Consider the following 27,627-nt stretch of genomic DNA (forward strand, 5'->3'; position numbering starts at 1 on the left):
GAGAAAAGTAAGATAAAGGAAGATGAAAAGATTGAAGAGAAAAGAGGAATGGGGGGCTCAGCGCAGGTTAATAGGAGGAAATAAGCCCCTTCGTTTTGGCCTTCTACACACACAGCAAGCCATGAGATTGGAAACCTAACGCCTTTCATTCACACGCAAATGGAAAGGACACACACATGTGTAGACACACCACGTGTGTTCATTCAGCCTGCTGGAAAGCCCCTGGGTTTAGGAGTTCATGAGGTCAAATCCCCTCAGGCTGGGGATAATAGGAGAGGGCCACATATCACAACAAAGAAATGTACTGATAAGAGTCATGTGATCGCTGTTGTGGTTGTGTGTGTGTGTGTGTGTTCTCCAGCATTAGACTTGCATGCTGGACCGTTTTGTGATGCTTGCACAACAATGCTTGCTTCTGCCCCAGAAAATGTGTTCACTCATAGACGTGTGAGTGAAACGACAGCCTCGGGGCTTTTGTGTGTCTGTGTGTCTGTGTGTTTGAGCTCACCCATGTCCATACTCTTGGACGCCCTGTTGCGGGGCATGTTGTCCTCGTCGTTGGCCAGTTGGCTGTAGAAAGCCGCAGCCGTGTGGGGCGGCTTCTGAAAGTCACTGCAAAGCAACAGGCAACACAATCAACTCATCGTTGTTTACTCTTGAATCTCTGCAGCCAATGGTACAACTTCTACTGACTTGTTGGTTACATCACCATTACAAGTAAGAGTAAATTTAATTTAAGTTCACAAACACATACAGGCTACAGATCCTTCAATTTCCTCCATCCCAGATGGCATGATTCAGTCGAACAATAGCATGCACTGTCTCCAGTAAATTTACAATAAAATGCTGCCAGATTCAGACTCTGACCACATGAGATGCTGTACACACATTTCAGATTTTTAGACACACTCATTCAAAACACTGTTGACAGACACAAAACTACAAAACACCTTCAACCAGCTCATTCGAGACTTTCTTGAGTATTTAGTGGCTCGGCAGGATGACTAACGTGCTTCAGGGTGACTCATCACACTGACCTGGGAATCATATTCAGGTCATGTCCCATTTCTGCCGTTCATATTCAATCTGAACTGGCTTTGGGTTTGAAATTAAGAATACTTAGTTTTGTGTGAGTGTGTTTGAGCTTCTAAAAAATGAGACAAATAATTGGTGATAGACAGTTTGAGGATTTCATTTGAAAAAAGATACTGGTAAAAGTTTTTAGACACGATTCCCTGCTGTACAACTCTCAGGTGGGATACTGTATTCAATTAGTCATGAAACAAGGCCTCCATTATTCTTTTTTATTTACAGCAAAAAGGCTCTCTGCAAACTAGCTGTGCACATTTTACAAAACAATAAAAACTTTGACGGCTAGTCAAGGATTATTGATCATTGGATCCACACTATCTGCAGGGCAGTCACTTCTGCAGCACGGCTTTTTTCAAGCCTTCCAACTCCAGCACCGTTTTCTCCGCCGTGCTATCATCATCATTACTTGTGTATAATCCAAATAGGCTATTGCAATTAGAACATACAGCCTAAATAATGTATACGGGTTGTAATATTTAGTGTAATGACTCCTCTTTATCTCATAACAGCAACCCAAATTAAGAGAGCCATTATACTGGAATAACTTTGGCCATGTGTGGAGTTTAATGAAGTGCTTATGGTGCAGTGTGAGGTCCATTATGAGTGTGTGTGTGTGTGTATTATGAGTGGAGTGCTGCAGGGGAAGTACGAGTTGGGAGTGCACCTGTGATGTGGGGCGACTGAGGGCAAACCCCTATTTATTTCCTCCATAGCACCAGGGGAGGGTGGCGGGGGGAAGCCATCTCCCAACTCCTCGTCCTCGTTGCCGTAGTGACTGTGGCTGCCATTAGTGGTCGCAGCAGGATACGGAGCTGAGGAGAAGCAAAACATTCGGAAAAGACAGTCACTTGATTTTGTCAGGAGGAAATCAAAGAAAACAGAAAAGGTGTGAACTGATTTGTTAATTTTAACACCTTTTCAGTCACATTTAGTTGTTTTCTTCATGTTGTTCATTATTTATATTGATCGCTGCACACACCTTTAAATACATGTATCAGACACTAAGAAAATATGAGAAGATCAATAAACAGCAAAGCAAAGTCAGACATTTAGAAAGAAACACACTGATGCAAAGGACACACACACAGAAACACACGTCTTTTCTGTACAGAGCTCTAACTTCGAACTTCCTCACAAGTCTCTCGCTAATATTTCCTTCCATAAAGTGTAAAATCCACCCCCACCACCCAACTCCTCCCAATACAAAATGACTGTAACCATACGGTCTCTCCTGTCTGATGGAGAGAAGACAGTGAGAGGCATCTCCAGCTTCCTGCATCCCAGGGGGACGAGGAGGAGAAGAGTGCGGAGCCATGAGAGAGAGAAAAAGAATGAATGTAAACCATTTGTTAGTATTTTTTTAACACAACGGCACGCCACACATGCTGCACAATGCCCTGTATGCAAATCCAGCCCACTTAGAAGCCGTTTCATCAGCGTAATGATTCCAAGGTCAGATCTTTTGCACATGAAAAGCGAGCGTCGCGTTCAGAAAAACATAGTTAATGAGTTTCCATTCTCTGACTATAAATATGCAGCGAAGGGAGATATAACGACTGCGCTTAGAAGAGATGTGATGATTTAGTAATTCAGAGCTATAAGATGCTTAGAGTGGCTGCTACAGTGACTTAAAAAAAAAAACAGAACAATGTCAGGAGAATCGGCTGGGCGTCATGCTGTGTAGTGATCGCAAACACACACACACGCACAGACAGACAGACAAACACACTGTGTGAACATGAGTAAACAAACACTCCAAGCCGAATGTTGACTATCTGACAGTTCAAATGCACAAATATTGTGCGCATTGATAAGACTCTGTGTGCGTGTGCGTGCTCACCACTTCCAGAGTTGCTGTAGGCATAGTCATGGGTCGTCACTGGAATGTGACTGGCTGCGTTCATGGACTGTGTGTGTGCGTGTGCGGGTCTAGATGGTCCAGAAGGCTTCTGCTGTGCATCGTGGCCCCTCGGCTCCTGTCCACAGAGACACAGATGAAGACGGGCTGTGAAAGTGCTTATTAAGAGTTCAAAAGCAATGAAAACATACTGAAAGCAATCGCATTTGTGACTAATGAAAAATGAATGATGTTGCCTCATACATTGGAAGATTAAAGTTAATTTCTTTATTGCCCAGTAGGATTGGACTAACATCTTTTTTATTTAATTTGTTTACCACATCGCTCGCTGGGACAGCACCAAATGAGTAACCACACCAAAAAAGCCAAAAGGATTCTAATCCACTCCACAGTGGCTGGACATATGGAAGCATGTGGGCTGAAGGATGATGGTCATCTTACTCACTTTGACTCCAATGCAACATGGCTTAACTCGTAAAAGAGCAGTCTGAACATGTAAGAAACATAATTGGGACACTTGCAGAAATTCAGAAAGAGTCATTCTACTAATAACAGGAAGTGCAGCCTCTGTGCTGAAAAATGATGCCTCAGTTGAATTAAAACAACCTTTTACTGAAAAACAGATGAGTAAGAGCTTCTGAGTTGGCAGTTTGAGCAACTGATCGGACAGTCAGAAGGATGCCTCATGAAGTGGACCTTGAGGGACAGTGCGCAAATAAATAGACAAAACCGATCCAGCATGTTTGGCTGGGACCGAGCTCGGACCACCACGGCCGCAGCTCACAGCTGAGGTGGGAGCGTGCTGATATGAGGCTGCATGATTGCAAAAGATGACATTTATAGATGGAACCATGAATGCAGGTTTGTTTACTCAAATGCTGAATGAAAAGATGCCTCGGGGTCTCAAAAAGCTCGGCAGGAGAGAGTGACAGACACAGTGAAAAGTCACATGAGAGTTTTCAAAGAAGAAAAAGCATCAACTACGACCTGGCCAATTTTTGTTCCCTGACTTGAATCCAATACGAGCTTTGGAGGATTTAAAGCGGACGAGAGAACAACAAAACCCCCGCGGCAAAGTGCAAAGCTAAAAAGAGTCATCTGTGAAATGCAACAGAACGTTTCTCCACAGATTTGTCTCAGGACTGGTATCGTCCTCGCCCAGGAGGTTTGAAACTGCTGTCAAAAATAAAGGCCCAAAAAATAGTGGAGGGAAATTTTTTTTTTTTATTTTTGCAGCATTTTCTTCAATTTGAAGATTTGGATAATGTTTAATTTGTCAAATATCTACATTTTCCAGATCTCTGGCTGGATATCTCATTAGTTAAAATCCTGGAGTCAGTTTTGTTCAACATCGTACATCCTTCCTAGAATTAGTCTGAGCAGCTTTCACACCAGCCAACATGAACGAAAGCAAAAAAAAAAAACAAACTCACAGAATACTGTTTAATCTTTACTTGCAGCAGTAGACGAGCGAATATTTCCATCATTCACTGTATCCTGATCTATTCTGCATGAATACCAAAGATAGATTAACTCAGCACTTCTCGGAAACATACAGCGATGATGAGAAAAGGGAGGATTTTAAATGAATTTGGTGGCTGTGCATCCTGCAACCAATACATTATGATTCACCTCAGATAAGTGATACAACAGCAGAGCTTTGAGAACTTGTGAACAAATTTAGAACAAACGTCTGAGGATTTTTGACTCGATGTGCACGATGGGTGATGAACAAAATATCACACAACAGGCTGGTTGATCATAATTGAGAAAAGGAATGTGTCATCTGTTCTGACTTCTTCCCATCAAATCCAAAGCCTTCCTTCAGTCAGGAAGGAGGAGAATATTGTGGAAAATAGATTCAAAGGATGGCCCAGTTCTTTAAAATCTTACAACTAGACCACCGACACAAGTAGAAATACACACACACACACACACACACGAGCGTGTGTGTGTATTCACATTTAGCTTCAGAAAATGGTTTCAACAGCATGTACTGTAACAAACTGGTGACTCTCCTCACGTGCACAATTGAAAACACTGTAATTAAGATAATCCTGAGACCATTGACAGGCATGTTATTGCACAGCCACCCAGCACTACAAAGAGCCCCCCCTCACCCCACAGATGGAGACAGGGACTGGCAGTGCTGGTGGGAATTGGTGCTGGTGGAGGATGAAAGAAGCCTTTTCTGGTCAAAGAGATGGGAGCTACAGCTGTCACACACACACACACACAGAAAATGAGCAAAAAAACACACTCACACCTACAACACACGCTTATCTAAGCAAGACAAAAAAAAAAAAAAATAATAATAATCCCGAGACTCAGTGTGGAATAATGAAAGGTGTACCCAGAGCTTCCTCATTTCAAAGACTTGGGTGGGGTTTATTCACAATGTCATGGAGCCCCTCGGGAATCATTAGTAGCTTCCATAAATCTTAATATGTCACCACATCATAGCTGTCAATCACTGAGCTCATGTTTGTGTTGTGTGCATGTACACACTAAGTTGTGACAGCTCCTCTGTGTATGCCGATGACTCAAATCACATCACAGCCTCCGTCCATCCCTCTGTCCACCCGTCCGTCCCTCAGCCGCCACAAAATGACAGTTTGCCTGAGGCTTTTGAAGCAGCCTGGCAGACAGGCAGTCAGATATCTTAATCCCACAACAATAACTAAACAGGGGGTGGGGTGGGGGGGGGGGGGGGCATCTATCAAGCCAGCCCTTACCTACAGCTGCATACAATAGCCTTCAAAGAGGCTTAGCCCTGACTCACCCTAATGTGTCACCCACGGCACCACGCACAAAAACCTGTTTGTTTTTCATTTAAATATATGATTGTTTTACATTTATCATTTAAGGCCTTGCGTATTCTTCTCTTAGTGTCAATTTTCATCCTAATCTTCGTCTTATTAATGGCCAGTTCCCTGTTAAGTGCTTTAAATGGAACGAACCTGAATGAGAGCTGCTGGGAAATTAAAGTTTGATGTAATAATTGATATTCATGCTGCCTCTGCTTAATGCTCTGATTATGTTTCATCACTGATGTTATTGTGGCAGTGAAAAGAGGATAAAAGGAGGGATAAAGAGAGAAAGAGACAAGCTGTTATCGTCTCATTCTGCAGCAAAAATCTATCAGCGTGTTTAAACTTTTGCCAAAAATAACATGTGACTTTCCTTCACATGTGGGATCATTCTTTGAAGAACTGGCTGATATAGAGAAGGATGTTCATCGTCTTTAGTGCTCAAAAATGATTTTAAGCTCTCATTTAAAACAAAGAGATAAGCCGAGTTATGTTAAAATCCAGCAATCCCACACCATGACACGCATGAGAGGGACAATTATGCAAAACTTTTATAATCAAATATATTCAAAGAGCGTTGTTGCAGCGATGTGAGGCTGATGCTGATGTTTAGTGTGCACAGCGTGTTTACCACCCTTTTAGTTTAGCACATTGATGCGTTAACATGGGACATGATGATGTGAACTGTCGGACAGTGACAGGTGAGAAACTGGAAATATCATGGGGGATCTTACCAAACCGAATTTCGTAATCTGTAAATATACTGTCCAACTGAGACACAACCACCAGGGAAAGCTAGAAATGAACTTCAGATGGTGGTCAAAATACTGCCATTTCTTGTTTTGTCTACACTAAAACGCAGACATTAAATTCTTTCGGGTAAATGAAGTCATTTCATCATGAGGAGGATTTAAGGTTAAAGCATCGAGCCCTAACAGTCTAGACAGAGAGGAGACGAAAGCACGACTACCAAAAAGGCTCGGGCAGCTTCACTCTGGGGAGCTGCTGGTTTTATCACACTGCTCCACGGTGCCACCAGACCAGCTGTTCAGTGATGCAGATATATACTGAACTTTGAACTGGGTTTAATAGCATTACCAACAGGCTCTGGTGAAAAACACACACATTGATGGGACTGAAGTGCAGATGAAAATGTCACAACGGGCAGGCCAATGGCAGTCGACCCTGTTTTCACTGCGTCTCTGAGCTTTTAGGATTTCAAAATAATCAGTCATGGTTCAACGTGGAGCTGAATAGCCTGACTTAACTGAAAAGCAGCTATTTTTCACCATCTGTCTTGCTTGATATCTCTATCAGTCCGTCCATCCAGGAATTTGTGCTGCTTTGTGCGAGGTGAACATGATTTCTTTGCGACTTTGTGAGTGATTCTAATGTTGCTCACACACCTACCACCAGGGAATTAAAAAAAAAAATGAAATAAAAAATAGACAGCCTCAGCACAGCAAAGATTTTTTCTTTTGGAACAAGACATTCATAGCAACTGTGTTTTTTTTTTTCTCTCTTACACTACTCAACACAAAAGAGGAGGAGATAAAAATAAGCAGAGGTTAGCACATTGCATGCAGTCTGATTGTTAACATAGTTTTCACATCTACACGGATCAACCATGAATGCTGTCATATTTTAGAAGGCATTCCTAATTTATGTCCATTATTCCCTTTGTTGCTGTGAGTATGTAACATTTTTGAGCAAAGATGTGGTGTATCTTTTTTTCCAAGTGGCAAACATGTCCTGGTTTGTGCTTGGGCTGAATAACAAGAAAAGAAAGGAGACGCTGAGGCCAAAACAGAGGAAACAGGGACCCAAATGTCATTTAATAAACAGGCAGTGAAGGAGAGGAAAACCCAAAAGAGAAACAGACATAGACAGGCATGCAGGAAACTTCAGATAGTTTTTATTTAGCAGAGGAAGAACAGGCAGGTGAGGCAGGGAAGGAGAAGTACATTCAGTCAAACAGAAATACGGAAATTAAAAAGAAAAAATTAATATTACTTTACACGAATAGACAAAACAGGAAGGAGCAGATTTAGCCCACGAAGAAACCAAACAGTTTATAAAGAGAAATTATGAAAAGATATCAGAGTTACAGCTAATTTAGTGGCTCAAACCAACGTGACAAAAAGAGATTGCAGACAGTGAAGAATTTAGTTCGAGGGGTAATACTTTGGAAAGAGAGCTAAACGCTAACAGTGTGGCGTTGCCAAAGGGAAAGCTTTCAGACAGATTAATATGCGTCCACATCATCCACTTAAAACTGTGACTGGAAAAAAGTGAAAAAGTGGCATTTCTGTAAAATTTCATTCAAAATAAAACAAAGCAGGAAGCGCCCATCATGTTATATAACCGCAGAATGTTTGCCCTGGATTTTATTCAGGAAGTTTTAACGTTATTCTTTTAGTTTCTCCCAAATGTTTTAATTTTATAATTCCAAATACACTCCTTAACACACACACACACACACACACTGTGTCAGAGCCCACCAGACAGCCGGAGGTAGTGTTGTCTTGTGAGCACTCGGTTGTGTGTGTAGTTATGCGAGTGTGTGTCGACAAAAACATCAGCAGATCTGTGTGCGTTTCTGTTGGTGTGGCTGCGGGGGGGTATCCTGCTGTGCGTGGGCGGGTCTCCGTACATCTGCCCCGCCATGGCCCTGATGCTTTCCGTGTAAGTGTTACTCTTGGAGCTGACCTGGCTGCAAATGGCGTCCAGCGTGCGGCTGCGTGTGTGCCTGGGCTTGAAGCTGCGTGTGTTGCCATGAGAGTCAATGAATGTGTGGCCGTGTGCGTTATCGAGTGTGGTGTGACGCTGCCTGTCTGCGAGCATTGGGCTGTGTCTGTGTCCTGTTGTGTGTCCATATTCATGCCCCTCCCTGTTTAAGTTTCCCTCTGTGGGTCTGACAGAGCTGCTCAGTGTCTGACTGTGAGACACAAACCCAAACTCGTACCTGCTTGGTCTGTACATGTCATTTTGTGCGTGGCCCCCTTCAGCATCACTTTCTCCTCCATCCCTTTGTTTGAAGCCAAATGTGTAACCGCTACGCTTCTCCCTTTGTGTAGACCCGTACGTGTATCTTGTGTGCGTGTCCCCGGGCCGCTGCCTGTGGCAGTGAGGCAGAGCGGGGAGGCGGGAGGAGGAGCGGCGAGGCAGAGGTGGCTGCTGCTGGTGACAGACGTCACCCGCTCGTACCTGATTGCTGTATCCTGTTCGGGTGTTGGTCTGAAGGGAGGTGGGGATAGTTGCAGCCGTGCTCGGCGCGGGGTTGGCACTGTCCATCTGCAGAGAAAAACACAATGTGGTGGAAAAAAAAAAAAAAAAATCAATAAGCTGTTTCAGATATGAAATTGTAGATGGAGTGAGGGAAGCTTTTCCATTTGTTCTCTGAGCTGTGAGGCGGTTTGCATCCTATGCAACAGTCGTTGCATCAATTAACAGCCACATGCCTTATCAAAGAGCTCCTGAATAAGAAACGGGGCTGTTACCTGTTTCTTCTTGATAAAATGTCAACTTAGTCTGAGAACTGTTAAATCAGCAGCTTAACACCCAAACAAATAATGCAGCATGACAGTCACTGCCACAAAAGAAGCCTTTTCTCTGATGTTTTCAGTATTTTTATCAGACCGTGGTTATACTGTGAGATGCATTGCCAGTTTTGACTACAGTAACTCCACTAAAGTCTCTCTAATACTTGGAACAATATTAGCTGTTTAAAATATTCTTTTCTGGTCATAAACAGGGAGAGAAGTGATCCCAATGATTTGGCTGTAACCCACTTATGAATGATATTTGCACAAAGAATTTTATAATCCATAAGCTCTCCTAAATGTTTCATGTTACCAAATTCATTTGACTAAACTCTGGGAATGGAAAGTTTTTATAATGTTGCCCCAAATCCAGTCAAACTTCAAAAGCAAAGCACTGCAGTAAATAACAGGGATATGGCTGGCGTTTAGAAGGAAGTCCAGCCGTTTTTATAGGTTTTTGAATCTATTGACTTGAGATTTATATATTTCTTTTGGTATAAAAAATTTAAGTGTGCAAGCGATACAATTATTCAAATCACAGATGACTTTCTTCAAATTGCTGAAGTGGGCCTCCTGTTTTATCAAAGATTATAGGATTAGTATTCCAAGATAAACAAGATTCCTTTCTGGACTTTAAGCAGATACAGTCAGGGTTCCTGCAATCTTCATCTTCCCCATCTTTTCCAAGATTTTCAAAAACGGAGCCCTTCCGTGACCTAAAAATGTCACCACCCCCCCCTTAATGTTGTTTTTCAAATAGCTAGAGCTTGATTTCTAATCCAGATGGGTGGAAATCAAATGTGAAAGATGTGCAAGCTTTTCCTGACTGGAATAGTTTCCAGTCCTTTCCAATACCTGCTGTTCTTGTCTGGGGCTTCGGAGGACTACAAGCTGGATGGTGCCCCTGGCGTTCCCCTCTGATGACATGGAGCGCCTCAGTGTTTCCATGGCAGCGTGGTTCGAGCGTCCAAGCAGCGACTCTCCGTTTACAGCGATCAGCTGGTCGTTCACATTCAGCCGACCATCCTGTTGATGGGAGATGACCACAAAGTGAATAAAGGAACCAACCACCTACTTTAGGACTTTAGGAGGACCAAACACTTTTCAAGGAAAAGGTAATATTTTATTCTTAATTTAACATGAAGCTGTTCTTGTTTTGTCACGTCACTTACAAAAGCCTCACAAGAAACAACTAAAATGTGGGAGCGACAAAACTAAACAAAACAAAAGGATGCAAAGGATACAGAGTGCATTTCTTCCAAAAATAAGACACATAAAACTGGCCACCAATTAAAAAGTTTTAGTAGAAGAGAACAGAGAAGACAAATTGAGAAAAGTGTGAAATGCGAGAGGGGGGAGGGAGTAAGAGGGAATGACAAAGACAGAGAGAGAAAGTACAGAAGAAAATGAAAGAATCGGGAAGGCAAGAATTGTAGAGTTAGCAATCTACTGAAAGCAGGAGAGCCATGATAAATACATAGAGCAGCTAATGGAAAAGCCTCTGCGGGCACTAAATCACTTCTAAGTGTTTTAAATAGCAGCTTCTTGTAGAGAGGCAACATACAATGGTGCCCTGGAGGGAGAGAGAGCGGACGAGCCAGAGTGAGAAGAGAGAGAGAGAGAGAGAGAGGGAGGGAGAGAGGGAGGGAGAGAGGGAGAGTGGGGGAGAGAGAGAGAGAGAGGGTGAGAGGGAGAGAGAGCGAGAGGGAGGGAGAGTGGGAGAGAGAGAGAGAGAGAGAGAGAGAGAGAGAGGGGCGTACGGGGAACAACGCACAGGGCAAAAATGAAAAAAAAAAAAAAAAGAAGAGAGGAATGACAAACTGACGGGGTGTGTGTGTGTGTGTGTGTGTGTGTGTGTGTGGATGATCAGCCCATGGTGGGCAGTCCTGCCCTTTGACCCCATCTCATTAACAAGGCACTGTCTGGGCTGACCTCAAATCCAGGCAGGGATGGCGCCACACACACACACACACACACACACACACACACACACACACACAACAATTTTGGTGGCTTCCTCAAATCCAAGGATGTCATGAAAAATTGATGTTCATGCCAAAATCAGTGGGTATTAATTTCTTCATTCTCCATGTAAGCAGCAGCAGAAGCAGCACACGACATGTAATTTTAATTTGTTTTCTTTAGGAACCTCTTTGAAATGATCATATGACAGAATCAGGGATAAAGTCAAAGAACATTTTTTTATATAATTGAGGCCCCGGGCCCTGACAGCAGCAAAAACTCTTTAAAGGAAATAGGTTAGATCTCTCTGTGACTCTTCCTCGTCTCCTCCCTTCTTCTGCCTGCTGTGTGACCATGTGTGTGATGTGCCGGAGTCTGTGTCAGTCAGACTCAGGGGACGCCTGGGTTCCCTCCTCCATACAGGCCCGGCGCTGCAAACGCTCATCGCTCTCCTTAGCTGTTTTTCATTAGCATGCATCAACATAGAGGAGGAGACACACACGAGACACACACGGCACGCATACCCCTCATGTATTGAGTTCCTGCTGAGTATCTCCACTTTTCAATTTTCTCTTTTTCCTCTTATCCCGCCTCTTTCCATCGCTCCATTGTTCAACTATGCTCATTTCTTCCCTCTTAGATTCCCTCGTTCTCCCTCTGTCTTCTTTCAGTGGGCTTCCTCCCTCCCTTGCTACTGTCTGTCTCTCCTTCTTCACGTCTTTCTTCCTCTTATGTGGTATCTTGCCCCAGAAACCTGTTTCGCAGTCAGCCGGAGATCTTACTGGGCCATTCTGTCGGAGCGATATCCGCATTGGCAGCCGTCTGAAAACTACTTCTGAAGGCGCTGCAGGGAGCCACTTTCTGGCCACCCTGATCCCAGACCAGCACTCTATCTTCAACGCCACACTCGTTTCTGTGCCTCCTCATCATGACACTCAGATCTGGAAGCAGTGAAGAGGGGCATGAAGAGCTGTGACATGTGAGGAGGCGAGGAAGGGGGGAAGGGGTATTGAGGCCAAGTGGAAGTATCTCCGAAGTGTTGAAATGGGACTTTTTTTTTTTTTCCTGATGCTTTTACAACTTGAAGTGAGTACTGAGTGATTCAGATAAGACTGCTGCAGTGCTGATGTGAAAGGCAATTGGGGGTCGACGGGGAGCGAAAGGCCGAGAGAAGCCAAACAGAGGGAGGGGAAGTGGCCTCGAAGAAAGACGGGAAACGAGATGGGCAGTGCAGCGGAAGAGGAGATAAAGAGGAAACGTCAGGGAAAGATATCAGAGAAACAGAAAGACTAAGGACGGAAAAACCTTCACACTAACACCCATTTGTTTTGTTTTGTTTTTTTTATATCCTCGGCAGTCATTCGTTTTTTCATAGTATGACAATGTAGGTTCATAATGTCCATCACAACTTCAGAGAAACTTCCTCTGAAGGAAGTTATTTTGCTATTTGTCTCCATTTTCAAGTCTAGCTAACCTAGGAATGTGTTTACAAATGTTGTCAGAGCTCAGCGGATAATGTGATGAGTGCAGCTGCTGAAATGAGACCCAGGTTATTAAATGTCCGCAGGGATGCAAAAGGGCCCCAAACCGCTCCGCTACCGACAGTGCATCTGTGTCCTTTACCTTGTAAGCAGCCCCTCCATGGATGATAGACTTGATGAAGATGCCGAGGTCTTCTCCAGTCTCCCTGGACTTGTTGCCCTTCAGGCTGACCCCTAAACCGGCCGAACCTGTTTCGTTGAGGGGGATCTCATACATCAGCTGCTCCTTGCCGTCTTCCAACAACAGACTGTTTGTGCTTTCACCTTTCTGCATATAACAAAGGTGGGATAAAGAAATTAGGCAAATATCTTTGACAAAAGAATTTAACTCGAGTTCAGGTTTTTCTTTCGGCATGACACGTAAAAAGATGCTGTTCATGCACACACACCTAATACTAATAACAACAACTGTGTATGATTGCTTATGACTGTAGCAGGAGCACCAAATCTAACGCACTGACTGATAATATGTGCCGCCACATTACACTGATTATACTAAAGAAAGGAGACAGAAGGAAGGAAATGAATTTAAGAGTCAGATGGAAGATGGCTGTGGGGAAGCGGCAGAGAGGAGCAGGTGTTGTGTACTGGAAAGAGCGATGAAGGTGTAGTGAGAAAAAGAAGAAAGCTTCTGTAGAGGGGTTATTCCATTTGGAGATGAAAGGCGCAGACAGAGAGCGAGCCATTTCTAAAGGAAACATAATAACCTTTTCATACCTCCTCCTAGAGCACAGTGGGGGAGGAAAGGGGAGGAAACAAGAGGAGGAGGAGGAGAGTTGATGGAGGCGCAGAGGAGCATTTAAAAGTAATAACACATCCCCTGAGGTATCGCCACTTCTCTCATTCACACTCCCTCCTCACTCCCCAGTCTGTACATTTCCATATAATCTCTCAATCTTACTGCACCTCCTCCATCTTTACCCTCTACAGGTTTCGTACACACCCACCCACTGCTATTTAATCTGGAGAAAATGACCACAGCAACACTGCACAGAAAATGAGATGGAGGAGAAGAGGGAATAAAAAAATAAAAAAATAAAAAAGGCAAGCAAAAGAGAAAAGGGAACGTGATTGTCATCAGACGATGGCAAAATTGAGAGCAAAGGGAAAAAAATGCCAGGATCAGTCATCCAGACTGAAGAAAAGACCGCCTCATGTCTGAGCCTTATTTTCCCTTGAAGAGGGGGGACAGAGGGTTAAGAGGGTATATGTTCATGCATGTGTTCACATATCTTCACATCTTTTTATTTCCACTCCTGGTGCTCGGGCGGAGGTTGGAAGCAGCTCAGGGATTCGCTCAGTCCAGGGGAGATGATAAGGAAACAACAGCCCCTGAAAACTCCACTCCGGTTTGAAGAGTAACAAAATGCCAAAGTGAATTTTGTCGGAATATGCACAAACATTTTACCAGCCATACCAGTTGTCAGAGCTTTAGAGATCTGAGTCCCCATACCAGGATTACGGGAGCCTTACATCAGGCACCTTGCCCACCACAGAATAAGGAATCCATGTTCGAATTTCGCCTCTCGTAACGACACAAGGACAAAGGATGTGGGAGGAAAATATATCCTCCAGTGTAATTATGCAAAACTCACGACAGTGAGGAGCTCGCTCTCAACCTGGCTGTGATCCTCCAGCCCCCAAAAGTCGGCCTCTCTCTGTCAGCACTATTCTGTGCTGCTGTGTCAAGGTGCTTAATTAAAACAACAGCCCTGCTAAAGCCTGGAGGCCAAGAGAGAGGCTCAGCTCCAAAGTCTGAGTCAGTCCAGCTCTAAACCTGGTAAAAGCATGAAGAGCTAAACCTGGGAAGCCCTCTACACTGATCCAGTATACTGTATTTAGCCCCTGCTCTCAGATTGGATTGTAAGAATCGGTATTTGGTCAGGTTTATCGACAAACAACTTCAGGACTAGTGCAGTCCTGCTGAAAGGAAATACTTGGGAGTAACAACCCGGTGTTACCCCGTGAAAGGAATCTCATTCTCCGAAAGCAGTTTAAAAAAAAATATTAAACTTTATTTTGAATTCAGGGGGGGAAAAAAAAAAAAAAAAGAAAACGAAACATCCTTTCTGGACAGCAGGTGGACACGAGCCATCTCTGAAATCACTGAAAGGCTCATTATCAGTGTGAGTGCTCTGAAGTCACACACTGAATCCTGATTGGCTTCAAAACTAATTGAAACTCCAGCGGTTGTAAAGCTCGGCACATTTATTCATTCTTCAATCAAAGGGACATGGTTTTGATTGAAGGAGGGCACTGAAGTCAAATGTACAAAACGGCTCCATATGATAACAGCAAGATAAATCGGGCAGAATGTGTCGTTCAAAACTCACAGTCTATTTTCAGTATAAGGCGATACTTTCAGTCTGGGCTTATTTTTATCAACAAGGCGATTCACCGTGCCGTTACTCAAAACCAGAGGAATTACAAAGACAATCCACTATTTCCTGCCTGAGAGACACTTGAGAGGACTCAGAATACAACCTGGGAGGTTTTAAACACCGCTGTGATGTAGCTGTCACAACACACAAGGTGAAGGTGGCCAGATCAGAACGCAGCAGGCTCTGGAAACAAAGCTGAGATATTGGAAAGCTATTAAAATGACGCTCAAACTCAATTTTTTTTTTTTATTGTATCTGACTGCTGTTTTAAAATCTCTTTAAACAACCAGCTAGAACTTAGTGGTGGTCCAAAAGCAGGCACACACTCCAATATCCCCTCTAATGCCCTTTCCTTGGGGGCAGATTGCGTCCCCAGGGTGGCTGAGACCCCTTGGCTCCATGCAGTGACCCCACCCTCCACCCCGCTCCTCCCTCCACTGTTAGCCCTAAGCAATGGCTCTTTAACAAGCTTTTAGCCAGGAGAGAGACCACCCTCTTCAACACCCAAATGAGGAGACAAAAGACGCTTTCTTACCCCAGGGTGGGTGGCGAGGAGGGGGGTGATACAGCGATTACACACAGAGCCTTTTGTCACTGAGGATTTCTAAATGGGGGGGTTCAAAGTGGTGGGATTAGCGGTGAGAGCGACATTCAATTAAGATGAGATCTCACCGCGCTCGACGGCGACGATGGAGCTGCCAATTAATCGCCTTAATGTCTGCCTCTCCGCTGCTTTACACCTTTACCTCACAATGAAGAGAAAGGAAAAGAAAAATGACTGATTGAAGGATAATTCTGCTGTGGGCTGGGTGAGGAGGAGAAAAAGACAGAAGAGCTCCACCTTAAAGACAGACTCACAGAAATAAAAGCGTGATAGGTGTTCGGTATCAAAGGCGAAGGAAAAATAGGACAAACAGAGAGAACACACCGACTGAGGAGACAACAGCAACACAGCAGACTCACTTTCTGCCTGACAGCCCCGTTTTCCTGTGGACTGGCCTAGGCATGCTGACAGCTGGGGGTCAACCATGTGCAGAGTGACCCCTCCATCCTGCCTTCACTAACTCATGACTCTGCCAAAGTCGCACACTTTCATTCACACAAAAACACACAGATCACTCTAAAAAAAAAAAAACTCTGCACATCTCACAGCATCTCTCTAATCTCAGCCCTGAAACAAAACAAGAGGCCCGTGAAATAATGAGAGCGAGGAGCTATGGAGATGCAGAAATGCTGACAGGAATGAAACTGTGATTAGAAAGTTATCACTTTTTAATTACTTGGGAAATGTGAGAGAGTACAGGAGATGGGCGAGACAATCAGCGTCCTTTTGTGTCCTCATAATGAAGCTAATTTGGAAGCTTTGTTGTTACTCTTTTGACTAAAGGAGGCCACTGTGCCTCCCAGCACCGCCGAGCGCTTTCACAGAACCACATGCTGCTCATGAAACATCAAGACCATTGAAACTAATCAATCCATAGCTTGCTTGGTTTCTGTGAAAGTCTGCTTTACTCACACAAAGAGACGCTAAAACTGTAAGTGACGCATTAAATACAGCAAGCAGACCTTTGTTTCACATTACTCGGGATGTGAACTTGAGCAAAACTCTGAACGCTGCTGCTCTCTCGCTGAGCTGACCTCTGACCTGACGGCGTCCCTCAGTCATGGCGGCACTTTGCACGATGAAGTTTGTTCCCGCAGCACAGACTCTCTCCGCCAACATTTGTTTGCCACAGTCGCTGCCAAGCTCCAGGGGTGTAAGTCAGGCTGTAATAATCCTCATCCTGACAGGACGAATGTTCACCACTTTGGTGATGACTTTTCATTTAATAAAACGAAAAGAATATATGTGTGAAAAGATGAAGTGTGATATTTCTGCAATGCCTTAATGATTCAACTAGTGTTTATCTCAAGTTAACATTCAATTTGCTTTGTGACTTGTAAAGTAAAGAAGTAGAGACATTTCCATCTCCCGCCTCCATACTGTCGCCTACTAAACGCAATTTAATAGCAAAATAACAAAAGTAGAGTCTCAGATAGATGCTTATAATCTTGAAATATGAGATAACCAAATTTCTGCTATTTGTTTTCAGGAAACGTGGCAGTTAAGTCTGTGTCCATTATATTTCGCTCCCCTTTATCTCTATAAGATCAGTTACTCTCCGGATAGAAGTGCTCCCAGCTGTTGAATGCTTCACGTGCACAGAAGAATCCAGGTTAGTGGCAGGTTCAGTCTGTTTTGGATGTTGGATTGAATCACTTTGTCCTGCTCTTGCCCACATGTAAAAATCTGTCTTACCTGCTGTTTTGAAGCAGGTCCTGATAATCTCTGCACTTATTTAAAATGCTCAGGCACCAGGCAATCACAGGGTTAAGTGCATGTAAACACTCTTTTCGGAGATGGTCCACGGGCCAAAAAACTAATTAGCATTTAGAGGAAGACTGAGGGGGCTTTTTCAGGATTAAACCCTCAAACAGAAGAAGGATATTGACTACTGCTCCACCTATAGGCACAAGCAGGACATTTCAACTGAGAAATGACCTGATTATATGATCACAATATGACAAACATGGCTCATCTGATAGTGATTTTTAAAATCAGATATACCAAAGGCCATGTGCATGTTTTCAGCTGGACAAAATGCTCCCACAGAAAACAAAATTAAACCTTGATATATGCAATGAGCTGAGATTCATTATCTGTAGCAGCAACAGTGAGGTTAGCCAAGGAAAACTTGTAAAAATTGTAATTCAGCCAATTAATCTCAGCAGCAACTGGATGTGAAACTGCGATAATGAACCACTGATTTGCATCTGATGGTTATATGAACAAATATGACCATAGTACTGTGGATACAAAAAGGCAGTTTTTACAAGGTATTGCAGCCACTAAAATCTTAATAAATATTCATGAGCACTCACAGTCAGACAGACATAGACACAAACAAGTTTTTTTCCACGACAGAAGAGGCAGATGGCCACATAGGCTTAATGCGTCTCCATCATCATTACATCTTTTGTGCGACTAAATCGTCATGAACCGCTCCTTGCTAACGTCTACACATTAATTTTCACAACAATTTACAAAGGAAGAGCAGCGGGAGAGAGAGCTGAGCGATTAAAACAGACAGGGGAAGAGAGGGGGAGAGAACAGGCAGGAGAAAGGGAGAGAAAACGTTTGTATTTTGGACGATGTGGATTTTCCGAAGGTCCCAGTGGTCAATATAGCTGGATTTTTTTTTTTTTTTTTTTCCTGTTGGCTTTGCTTCTTGTGAGGCCCAGTATGAGCTTGTGTGTTTGTGTTTGCATGAGCTCACTTGGTTATTTTAAATGATGGAGTCCTCTGTGCTGGTGTCTTTATCTGTAATTTTGCAATCCATCACATTTGAGGCTCTGCACATCTAAACAAAAAACATTCAACCTCAAGAGTGTGTCTAGTGTGTGTATGTGTGTGTGTGTGTGTGTGTGTGTGTGTGTGTGTATATGCCTATGGGACATCAAACTGTCTTTGAAGAGGAGGACTGCGGTGGAGATAAGGGCCAGTTCTCATGGGGCACCAATGACTTCAGCAGTCTGGATAGACAGGAGTGAAATCTGTCCCTTATTCTCCCCCTCCGCTAACCTCTCTCTCTCTCTCGCTCTCTCTCTGTAACGCACAAACAGTAGCAAGTGTTAGATGAAGAATGTAGAGGCTCTTCAAAGTCACTTGTTATGCCAAGACTGCTGGGCCATTAATGAGGGCAAACTATTTTCGGAAGCAGTAACTTAGCTGTTTAAAGACTGTGTGATGTGTTCGTCCGTGCACTCACGTGTGTGTGAGAAAGAGCACTTGTTTTCAAGTTGTTGTTTTTTTCAAATCAAGGACTAGGAGTTTGTGTTAGTGTGTGTGTGTGTGTGTGTGTGTGTGTGGACTCTAGGTGTGAATATGCATCAGCCACTACAAAGCTCCGCGTGCCTTCCTCGTGGCTCTTTGAAGTAAAGCAAAGGGAATAATCAGAATAACCACAGAGGACAGAGGGGAGACAGTTGGAGAGCACAGGCTGAAACATGATTCACAGACCGCAGGACAGATTCAAGAGGCCACCTGGCAGTGTGTATGTATGTTTAAAAGTGTGTGTTTATTGATAAAAGTGTCCCCTGTGAGTCACAGTCAAACTGTGTCAGCTTCACAGCGCAGACAGAGACCTTTGACCCCATCAGCGGCCGCAGGTAAACGGTCACTTAACACCCGCGGCATGTCGACATGCACGGACATGCTCTGAAGCTTCCTGCGGGGCTGCTGCGGCTTGTGTGTGTGACTTCCTCTGGCATCGCTGTGTCAACAAACCAGAGTGGGTCAGGAAGACCGGAGCGCGCTTTGGACCTGTTTGTGTGTTCGTCCATGGGTGGTGTTTAGAAGCAAAAGGGCATCAACGTAAAAATGTTTCGCCCCTTTGAGAGAGGAAGTATGAAAAACGTGACACAATGTGCAGGAAGCGCCTGGAAAAAAAAGCAGGGTGTGCAAAAAGCAGTGACAGGGAGCGTGAAGACCACCATGGATAAATGATCAATAAAAGCAGCAGAAGGGACTGACAGACAAAAAAAAAAAAGAAAAGAAAAGAAGGTTGTGTTGTTGTTGTTGTGCGTTCACACTGTCCTACCATTTCTCGAGGCAGGAAGATGTCCTCCTGCCGAGCCACCACCACACACACACTCTCCCCCTGCTTGGTGCTGCGCAGCATGCCCACAAGTTCCTCCTGGCTGCGGCCTGTCATGTCTACTCCATTCACCTACACACACACACACACCGAAGGAAAGCACACATCAACACAGAAGTAGATTAAAGCAGAGCTTCACTAAAATGATGAAAAAAACATTCCTCCACATGCTATTTGTCTGATTTCTGACAAAAGTTATTCCACTTAACGTATCCAGGGGTTGAAGAGCAGACTTGTGCCATTCAATTTCAGTGGTTAAAATGGAAAACTCTTCACGTCATTAAGAGCACATAGATCTCCTCCTTTATTTCCTTTTGACTATCCTTTTTGTGTCATCACGCTTAAAGATTCTTCTATATGGCCGTTTGTTTGAGAGTGCAGTTAGTTAGCTGAAGCAGCAGGTGTGCTCCTCAATCTGCAGCTTCTAATGATGATGATGTCCTTGTTATTGTGACTGCTGGTTTTCTGCTCAGTGGGAGATCTCCAGCTCTTACCTCCAGGATGAGGTCTCCTGGCTGCAGGCGGCCATCTTTGACTGCCGCACCTCGCGGCAGGATGTTCTTCACCAGGATTGGCCCAGGCGTGTGGGCACCGGAGTCCCTGGTGACCACGGTGAAGCCGAGGCCCTCGGCGCCTGCGGGAACAAAGCAGCCTGCGTCACGGTATGTGTGAGGGACATCAATCCCCCTGCAGACCAGACTTAATTATGAATTTTATGACTTTTTAATTTCGTTTTAATTGAATTTTCCCCCTTGTCTCCCTATTCTGTCACTTTTCTCCTTTCTTTCTCCTTCTCCACTCGCCACAGAGTTTTCCATTTCTTCTCCTCTCCTGTTGTCCTCCACCCGGGCTGCAGTTTTAGCATCATCATCCACATTAACTACTGTTTAAGTGCCTGTTTTCCTCCAGGGGTTCATTGCCTGGCTCAGTCCCTGAGCCGCCAGGAGAAGGCTCCTCTCCTCGCCGGATTAGACAGACTCTGCCTTTAATTTCACGTGTGAGCAGGCCTAACAGTGGCTGATGAAGGGAGAGAGAGGATGGAAGGAGGGTGGGGGCGTCGGGAAGAGAGACCAAGAGAGCAACAGAACAACCTGAGAAATATTACTCTCTTCTTTGGCTTCCTTCCCCGGGGAGGCAACGTGATTTCCACAAAGATTTTTCTTGTGCATGTGGTCCTACGTTTATGTTTGTGTGTGTGTATACATTTTACAAGGGAGTGTGTGTGTGTGTGTGTGTGTTTCTGGGGCCACACACACACACAAGCCATAAACCCCAAGAGCCTCCATCCTCTCCCTTTTTTCACGGCCTCACAAGCCCCAAGCCATGAGTGAAATGTGCCATGCTCTGTGCATGTGTGTGTGTGTTTGTGTGCGCACAGAGAGAGCAAAGCCAGCGTGGCATACTAAAGGCGGTGAGTGATGCTATCTGGTCTCCAAGCTAAGCCTCTGCCTGCCCTACATTAGCGCACCTAAACCTCACCGCCTGTCAATCACAGTGAGAAAAAGCCTGTTGCCAAGGGAAAGGGTGTTAGAGACCCCATAATATCCTCAGCTCTGATCTTGCATCAGGTGGAAGGGATAGAGGGAAATATGGGGGGTGGGGGGGAGGAGATCAAACAAAAGATGGATGGAAGAAAAATGGGGGGGGTGAAAAGGTGCTGAGAAAGGAAAGAAACTAACAATAGGACGGCTGAATGGAGTTTTGAGCTGGAGCTGGAGAGCGTAGAGCCCAATTTCCTTCTATCCTTTCATCGGGGATGCTTATGCCGTCCTGCCAGCACCTGTGGAACACGTGTGTCGGTGTGTTCCTGCAGCCCATTTACTGTTCTCCTTTCAATGCACCTGCTAGAACAGGGCTCGATCTCAGCCCCGAGAACATATTCCCGTGCTATCGACCCGTCAGCACTCCAGCACTGATGTCGTTTTGAGGGATAAGAGATAAGGTGACTGGGAAGTCAGGCTGATTCAGTCTGGGTTAAAGTCTAAAAGCAAAACAACCAGGCAGTATGTAGAGTCATCCCACAAGATGAAAGATGAAGGTTTCTCCACAGTGGCGGGCTAGTTTAAATGTGGACAGCAATTACTTTCAGTGGTCCAGAGCTTTTAATGAGAGTCGGAATGAAAAGACTGAATTTCATAAATCAATCAGTTGTGGTGGAGGGAAATACTCCAGCCAAGGATGTCCAATTACATCAGAAAAAAGCCTGGAACATAAAAACTATAAATAAATATGGGAGTGCTCAAAAAGATTATGTTGCCATGAAGTCAAAAGAAAATGAGAAAGCTGATTTTAAACGAGCTGAACGAAATCGGACTTTTCCTACTACTCAATGTAGTTGAGAAAGTTTCCTTATTTTTTGAAAAATGTTCAGTATCAGGAGTCGCTGAGCTGAAGGAGAACGAATTCATCGTTCCCTCATATTTACCTTTCTTCAGGTCAATCTTTATCCGCTTGCCGCCCCTCTTGTTGGTGAGGCTGGCCAGGCTGGGCAGGGCAGAGCTCTTGCTGGCCAGGGGGCTCTGGCTGCCTGTCCTGGGTGACGGGGAGGAGCTGGTTGCTCTGGCTGGAGGTGTTGGAGAGCTTCTCTCCAAAGAGCTGTGCCCAAACTGGATCTCAGCGGGCGGTGTGTTTACAGCAGCTGGCTCTGGGGTCTTGGCGCGAGTGTCTGGTCGCCTCGGTTCGAGTTTGGTGTTCAGCTTGGAGTTTGGCTTGGGCTCCTGGTGGGAGTCGGCTTTGGCGCAGACAACCATTGGACTCTTTGCTTTTACAGATGAGTCTTTGCCATCGCCGGTGAAAAGATGACCTATCAGGCTCTTCTCATAGCGCAGCTTGCTGGCGACAGGGAGGACGTCCAGACGGACTGCTGAGGAGGTCATGGCCTGACGAAACACTTCCTGTGACCTAGAGGAAGAAAAGTAGCAAGATTTACATTTATGACCCTGAAAACTGAGAGCACTTTAGTTATAAGATAACCACTCCAACCTCAGAAAAAGCCCATCTAATTTGTCCAACACTGCAAAACTGTTGAATAGCAAGAAGAAGTGAAAAAAAAGGAGCCCAACAAAGTCAAGCAGAACACAGAAGGGGAACACAGACAATTGGAAAACAGAAAATAAGGAGAGTGAATGAGGCTTGTGCGCTGTTAATGGAGCTGTATTTCAATTTGGATCAACCACAGACTGACTCCTCCAGCTGGTTGGGGACACTGTGGTCCCTATCAGATGGAGAAGCCCTTACAGCAAATTTCTATTGCAGCTTTAATAGACCACTATCAGCACAACACTCGCACAGCACAGTCAACACAGTGGGATGCAGTTAAATGGACCTGTTCGGAGAGGACAGAGGAAATAAAGGAAGGGGACAGCGATGGGAGTGTTGTGGCTGTGTGTGTGCTGCAAAGAGGAAAAAAAATTAGGAACAGATAGAGAGAGTAATACACATCCACTCTTTTGTGAGAGCAGATGTGGCGGAGAGATAGGCCGGCCAGAGACCGACAAAGGTTTGTGTTTGGCTGATAGAGGACACAAACTGAGTGACAGGTGAGGCATCTCTCTACAGTGACAGTGGATGAGTGGGAGCAGACGAGCACAGTCAAGATTTTATTTTCCTGCCTTTTGGACCTTTTGTTTTAGTTTCCTATCACTTCACTGTCACATAAAGAAAGACAAAAACTCATTTCTAGCGTTGTGTTCCAATATCCACTCATCTTATTTCTTCAGACCACCTTTTTGCAGAGCTTTCCAACTAAATCGGTTCAGAAACAGAATGAAGGGACAGCAGAAAGTCACAGTGGCAGATGTTTGTGAGCACCACACCAACACCCGAGGCAAGGATTCGCTTTCAGCCAGTAGATTCTTTACTGGCCTCAGATTCGTCTCTCCCAGTTTTGTTTCTCATTCAATATTTGCATTTCTTTGATTTGACACAGACATAAACATACACCCTCCAGCTCATCCACGCTCTGCACACTTACTGCGTGAAGGTCTTGTCCTGGAGTGGCGTGTCGTTGATTTTGACGATACACTCGTCCTCTTGGAAGAGATTCTCTCTCCTGGAGCGGCTGTTTTCCTCGATGCCTTTAATATGAAGGCCCAGGGTCCTTGCACACACACACACACACACACATACAGCGTAAACAACATATGAGTTTGTGGAGGTTAATCCATGTATGATGGCAATGCCAGCACTTGAATCCCTATGCATTTTGTTGACATCGCCATCTGCCTTTCCTTATGAAAGCCTGGCTGATTACAAGCAGATGTGTGTGTAGCTGCATCCTACATATTAATATGTGTACTTACCGTCCACTGAGCGAGGAGCAGTAGGGGACCACGTGGATCCCCAAGGGCCCCCGGTCACCTGGAAACTCCACCATCCTCGTCAGGCTGCTGTCAACAGACACAAAGACATCTTTAAAGATACTGAAAATTAAGGTGTACACGAAAAATATCACAATCATAATGTGACAGACACACAGACCCGAAGCCTTCCCATGTGCAAACTCTTCATTTTCCTGCAGGCTACATGGATAGGGATACAAATTGGCTTACAGGTAGTCCTGCCAAAAGGTCTGAACAATGCCTGTGTGAGAGTGTCTTCATCTGTGAGAGGCTGGGACACAGGTGCACAGCTACTTCAACCTTTATCTACCTGCCTCTCAAACATCCAATCTAGCTGGTGGAAGAAAAAGAAGAACATGAGATAAAAGAGAGAGACGGATAGAGATGAAACAGAATGAGCTTCTCTAATAATCTCTGCAGAGGCTTGAACCATGGCTTTTAACAGAAGATAAACAAGGACAGCACTACTGAAGATAAACAGGAAGAAGGCTGCTTTTGATATTGGATGGCTAACAGAGGGGACCTGCATGATAGTGGAATTGAGGAAGAAGATCACAGGAAATGACAAAACCCCTGACTGTACGTGTGGTTGAACACGCACACACACACACCTGTCATTCACATCATTAATCAAACATGATAAAACTTAAGTGTGTGTAAATTAAAAGTGCTTTTGTGGACTATTATAAGATTCATAAGATTGGTTAATTGTTTCCTAATTCAGTTCTGAGCTGTAAAGAATGATGTTCGAAAGTTTTCCCCTGAGACAATCTTGCTTTTATTTATCGTAATTTAAATTTGTTTTAATCCAAGTCGGTAAAATGTACATACACATTGTGTAGTACGACTGGAAGTCTCAGCTCACAGCAGTCCAGGACAGACACTGACTCAGGTAAATTAACCCTGAGACCTCAGAATAACATGGCTAAAATACTCCGGCTGCAGAGGTGTGTATTTGATTTGGTGCAGGTGAGTCTGGAGTATCAGCTCAGAACAAAGAAACAGTGGAGGTGAAGTGAACACCGATCTGGCACCAGCTTCCTGGACTGGCTGGACAGGCCTTGAGTCTGTGTGAAGGTAATGAATAAAAGTGCCATTGCACATATTTTTTCCTCCATAGTTTTTCCATATAAAGCAGCAGAAAAATAAAAAAGGAGAGAGGAGGTGTCTGAGAACAAAAGCGGAGAAGTTCAAGGTTTGTTTGCCTCCTACACGAGCCCAAGGACGAGGTGGGATCATTATAACACACTCCTCTGTCACTGTCACCCTGCGCTCTTGTTAACCTCTGCCAGGGTCACACACGTACTGTACACACGCTTTCACACGACACACATCCAATTTGCATTCTTATTGCTGCATCTATTGCACGCTCACAAACACCATCAGTCACATTCCTCTAAATTGAATTCACAGATACACACATGCATCAAATTTACATCTATTAAGGAACACAGTTACATCTAAATTACACGTGCACAAGACATGAATTGCACAAATACACACACACACACACACGCACACACACACAGGTACAAAGATAGCCCTGAATGATGCATGCATATCTCCACAGTATGTGTGGTACAAACAAACAGACACACACAGTTTCAGCCCATTTACATTCATATAAAAAACAAACGGCGGCACAAACAAGCTCATCAGGGGCAACCATAGCTTGTTAGTGCCTCACACTAATATGCAGAATAGCTCAGTTCACCCATTTTAGTATCCCACTGACACAAACACAAACAAACAGTCATTCCACCAGGGAGGGAGTGAGAGTGAAACAGAGGGAGGCGAGGGACAGTGGGACGGAAGAAAAGAGCAACGAGGAGCGAGACAGATGGAGCTCCCACTCTTGGTTGACTTCCTCTACATCAACGGAGGCCGAGCGCCTAACAAACTCGTGGCCGGGACTCACTGAAAATGTGCCCTCGCTTGCTCACCGCGGCTTCCTCAAGTGCCAACCATCTGTTACCATGGCAAACTATCTGTGAGAGTCGCGCCTCCATTGTATCACAGTGCTGTCAAGACACCACTGTACTGTAAAATGCTGAAAAATCACCATCTGTCACTCCAGCCAACATTCTTCTTCAGTGCCGGTGACTGTCTCTGGAGTTATTTTAAAAGAAAAAAACAAAACAATAATCCTAAATCATCGGGCCACAGGACGGGAGTCGGGCCGTGGCGGAGGGGTTAATTGTTACCATGGTTACAGCATGACAGACAGGCTGGCGAAATGAAGATTAAGCTCCAAAGAGACAGAGGTTTGCCACTGATGTGCGAAGGTGGAGGGGCGAGATGCCCGTGCCCACCAACAGTACACTCAGTCACCTGGACACATGGACACACACATACGCACACTTCACAAATCACACTTCAGCAGGTCAGCCATCGGTGCTGCTGGAGTCACTGATTTCTATTTATTCCACCCTACTTTTATTTCTAACTCGGCTATAGTTGAAGTGTTTCGTCTGTTGAATGACAGAAAATGTGATTTTAGTCAAATCAAGGCCTTAAATTGCATTTATACAGCGTTTAAAGTAACAATTTCAAATATGCCGCATGTTTCCTTCTAAGGATAACCGGCTATTGTGTAACACTATGTAAAGGGTAACGTGCAGAATTTAGGTTTAGCCAGACACAAATTACAGTCATCAGAATAAGAATGAGGACAACAAATGTGACTACAAATTACAGAACACTGATGCGAGAAATAAAATTTTGATTCCGCTTGCAGACACTACGAGCTTTGAACAGCATGACCAATAAATAAATGAAAAAAAATGACTAAGGTGATGTTGTAGGATTATTGGCAAGCTCTTCTCTTCCTGCACAATAAAACATGTTCTATGTAGGAGAAAATGAAAATATTTTCATGCTGTTTTAGTTGGCTGTGTGTATTAAATGTGTAACACACATTTACATTACCTCATTTTCAGTAGGCAACAACTTCAATAACTATAATAGACACAAATACTCTGTGATTAAGCACAGGAGTCAAAAAGGGTCAAGGAATTTCCATAAACTCCGATTTCAAACTGTGCTGCTACCCACCCAGATAAGAGACAATATCTACCACAACACATTTTATGACACATTCACACAGACGCACACACTCTTACACAAACCCCTGCGACTGTTTAATCCAGTCCGAGTGTCAGGCTGTCAAACAAAGACTGGGGTGTTAATCCTTGTCTCCATCACTGCCACGGAGCTATGTGCTGTCTGCATCAACAAGGACGTCAACAAGTACGCACGCGCACGCACACACACACACACACGCACACACACTCCAACCTTGAGTTTGCCTGGTTCATCTTGAGAGGGGAGTCGTTTACGTTCAGTCGGTCCGAAGCTCCTCTTTGCCCATGGCTGAATTCCTGCAGAAAAAAAGAACGACAGCA

At 44.4% G+C, this 27,627-nt stretch overlaps 1 protein-coding gene across 3 annotated transcripts in view; it reads right to left on the bottom strand.

Moving 5' to 3' along the window:
- The window catches only part of pard3ba (par-3 family cell polarity regulator beta a), a 123,974-nt gene that overhangs the window by 61,339 nt on the left and 35,008 nt on the right, over positions 1–27,627 (bottom strand). For 2 of the 3 annotated variants that reach the window (XM_029520445.1, XM_029520427.1), the window contains exons 5-16: positions 27,521–27,603; positions 24,185–24,271; positions 23,857–23,982; positions 22,309–22,784; positions 20,378–20,517; positions 19,827–19,955; positions 12,888–13,073; positions 10,158–10,328; positions 8,968–9,054; positions 2,933–3,068; positions 1,757–1,904; positions 509–612 (exon numbers count right to left, since the gene is read on the bottom strand). In XM_029520445.1, coding sequence (XP_029376305.1) covers positions 509–612; positions 1,757–1,904; positions 2,933–3,068; positions 8,968–9,054; positions 10,158–10,328; positions 12,888–13,073; positions 19,827–19,955; positions 20,378–20,517; positions 22,309–22,784; positions 23,857–23,982; positions 24,185–24,271; positions 27,521–27,603 — 1,873 coding nt within the window. The remainder of the gene's footprint in view (positions 1–508; positions 613–1,756; positions 1,905–2,932; positions 3,069–8,967; positions 9,055–10,157; positions 10,329–12,887; positions 13,074–19,826; positions 19,956–20,377; positions 20,518–22,308; positions 22,785–23,856; positions 23,983–24,184; positions 24,272–27,520; positions 27,604–27,627) is intronic. The other variant, XM_029520436.1, reaches the window with a different exon arrangement.

Source organism: Echeneis naucrates, chromosome 2 (genome assembly GCF_900963305.1).
Source record: "Echeneis naucrates chromosome 2, fEcheNa1.1, whole genome shotgun sequence".
In the NCBI taxonomy this organism is placed as follows: Eukaryota; Metazoa; Chordata; class Actinopteri; order Carangiformes; family Echeneidae; genus Echeneis; species Echeneis naucrates.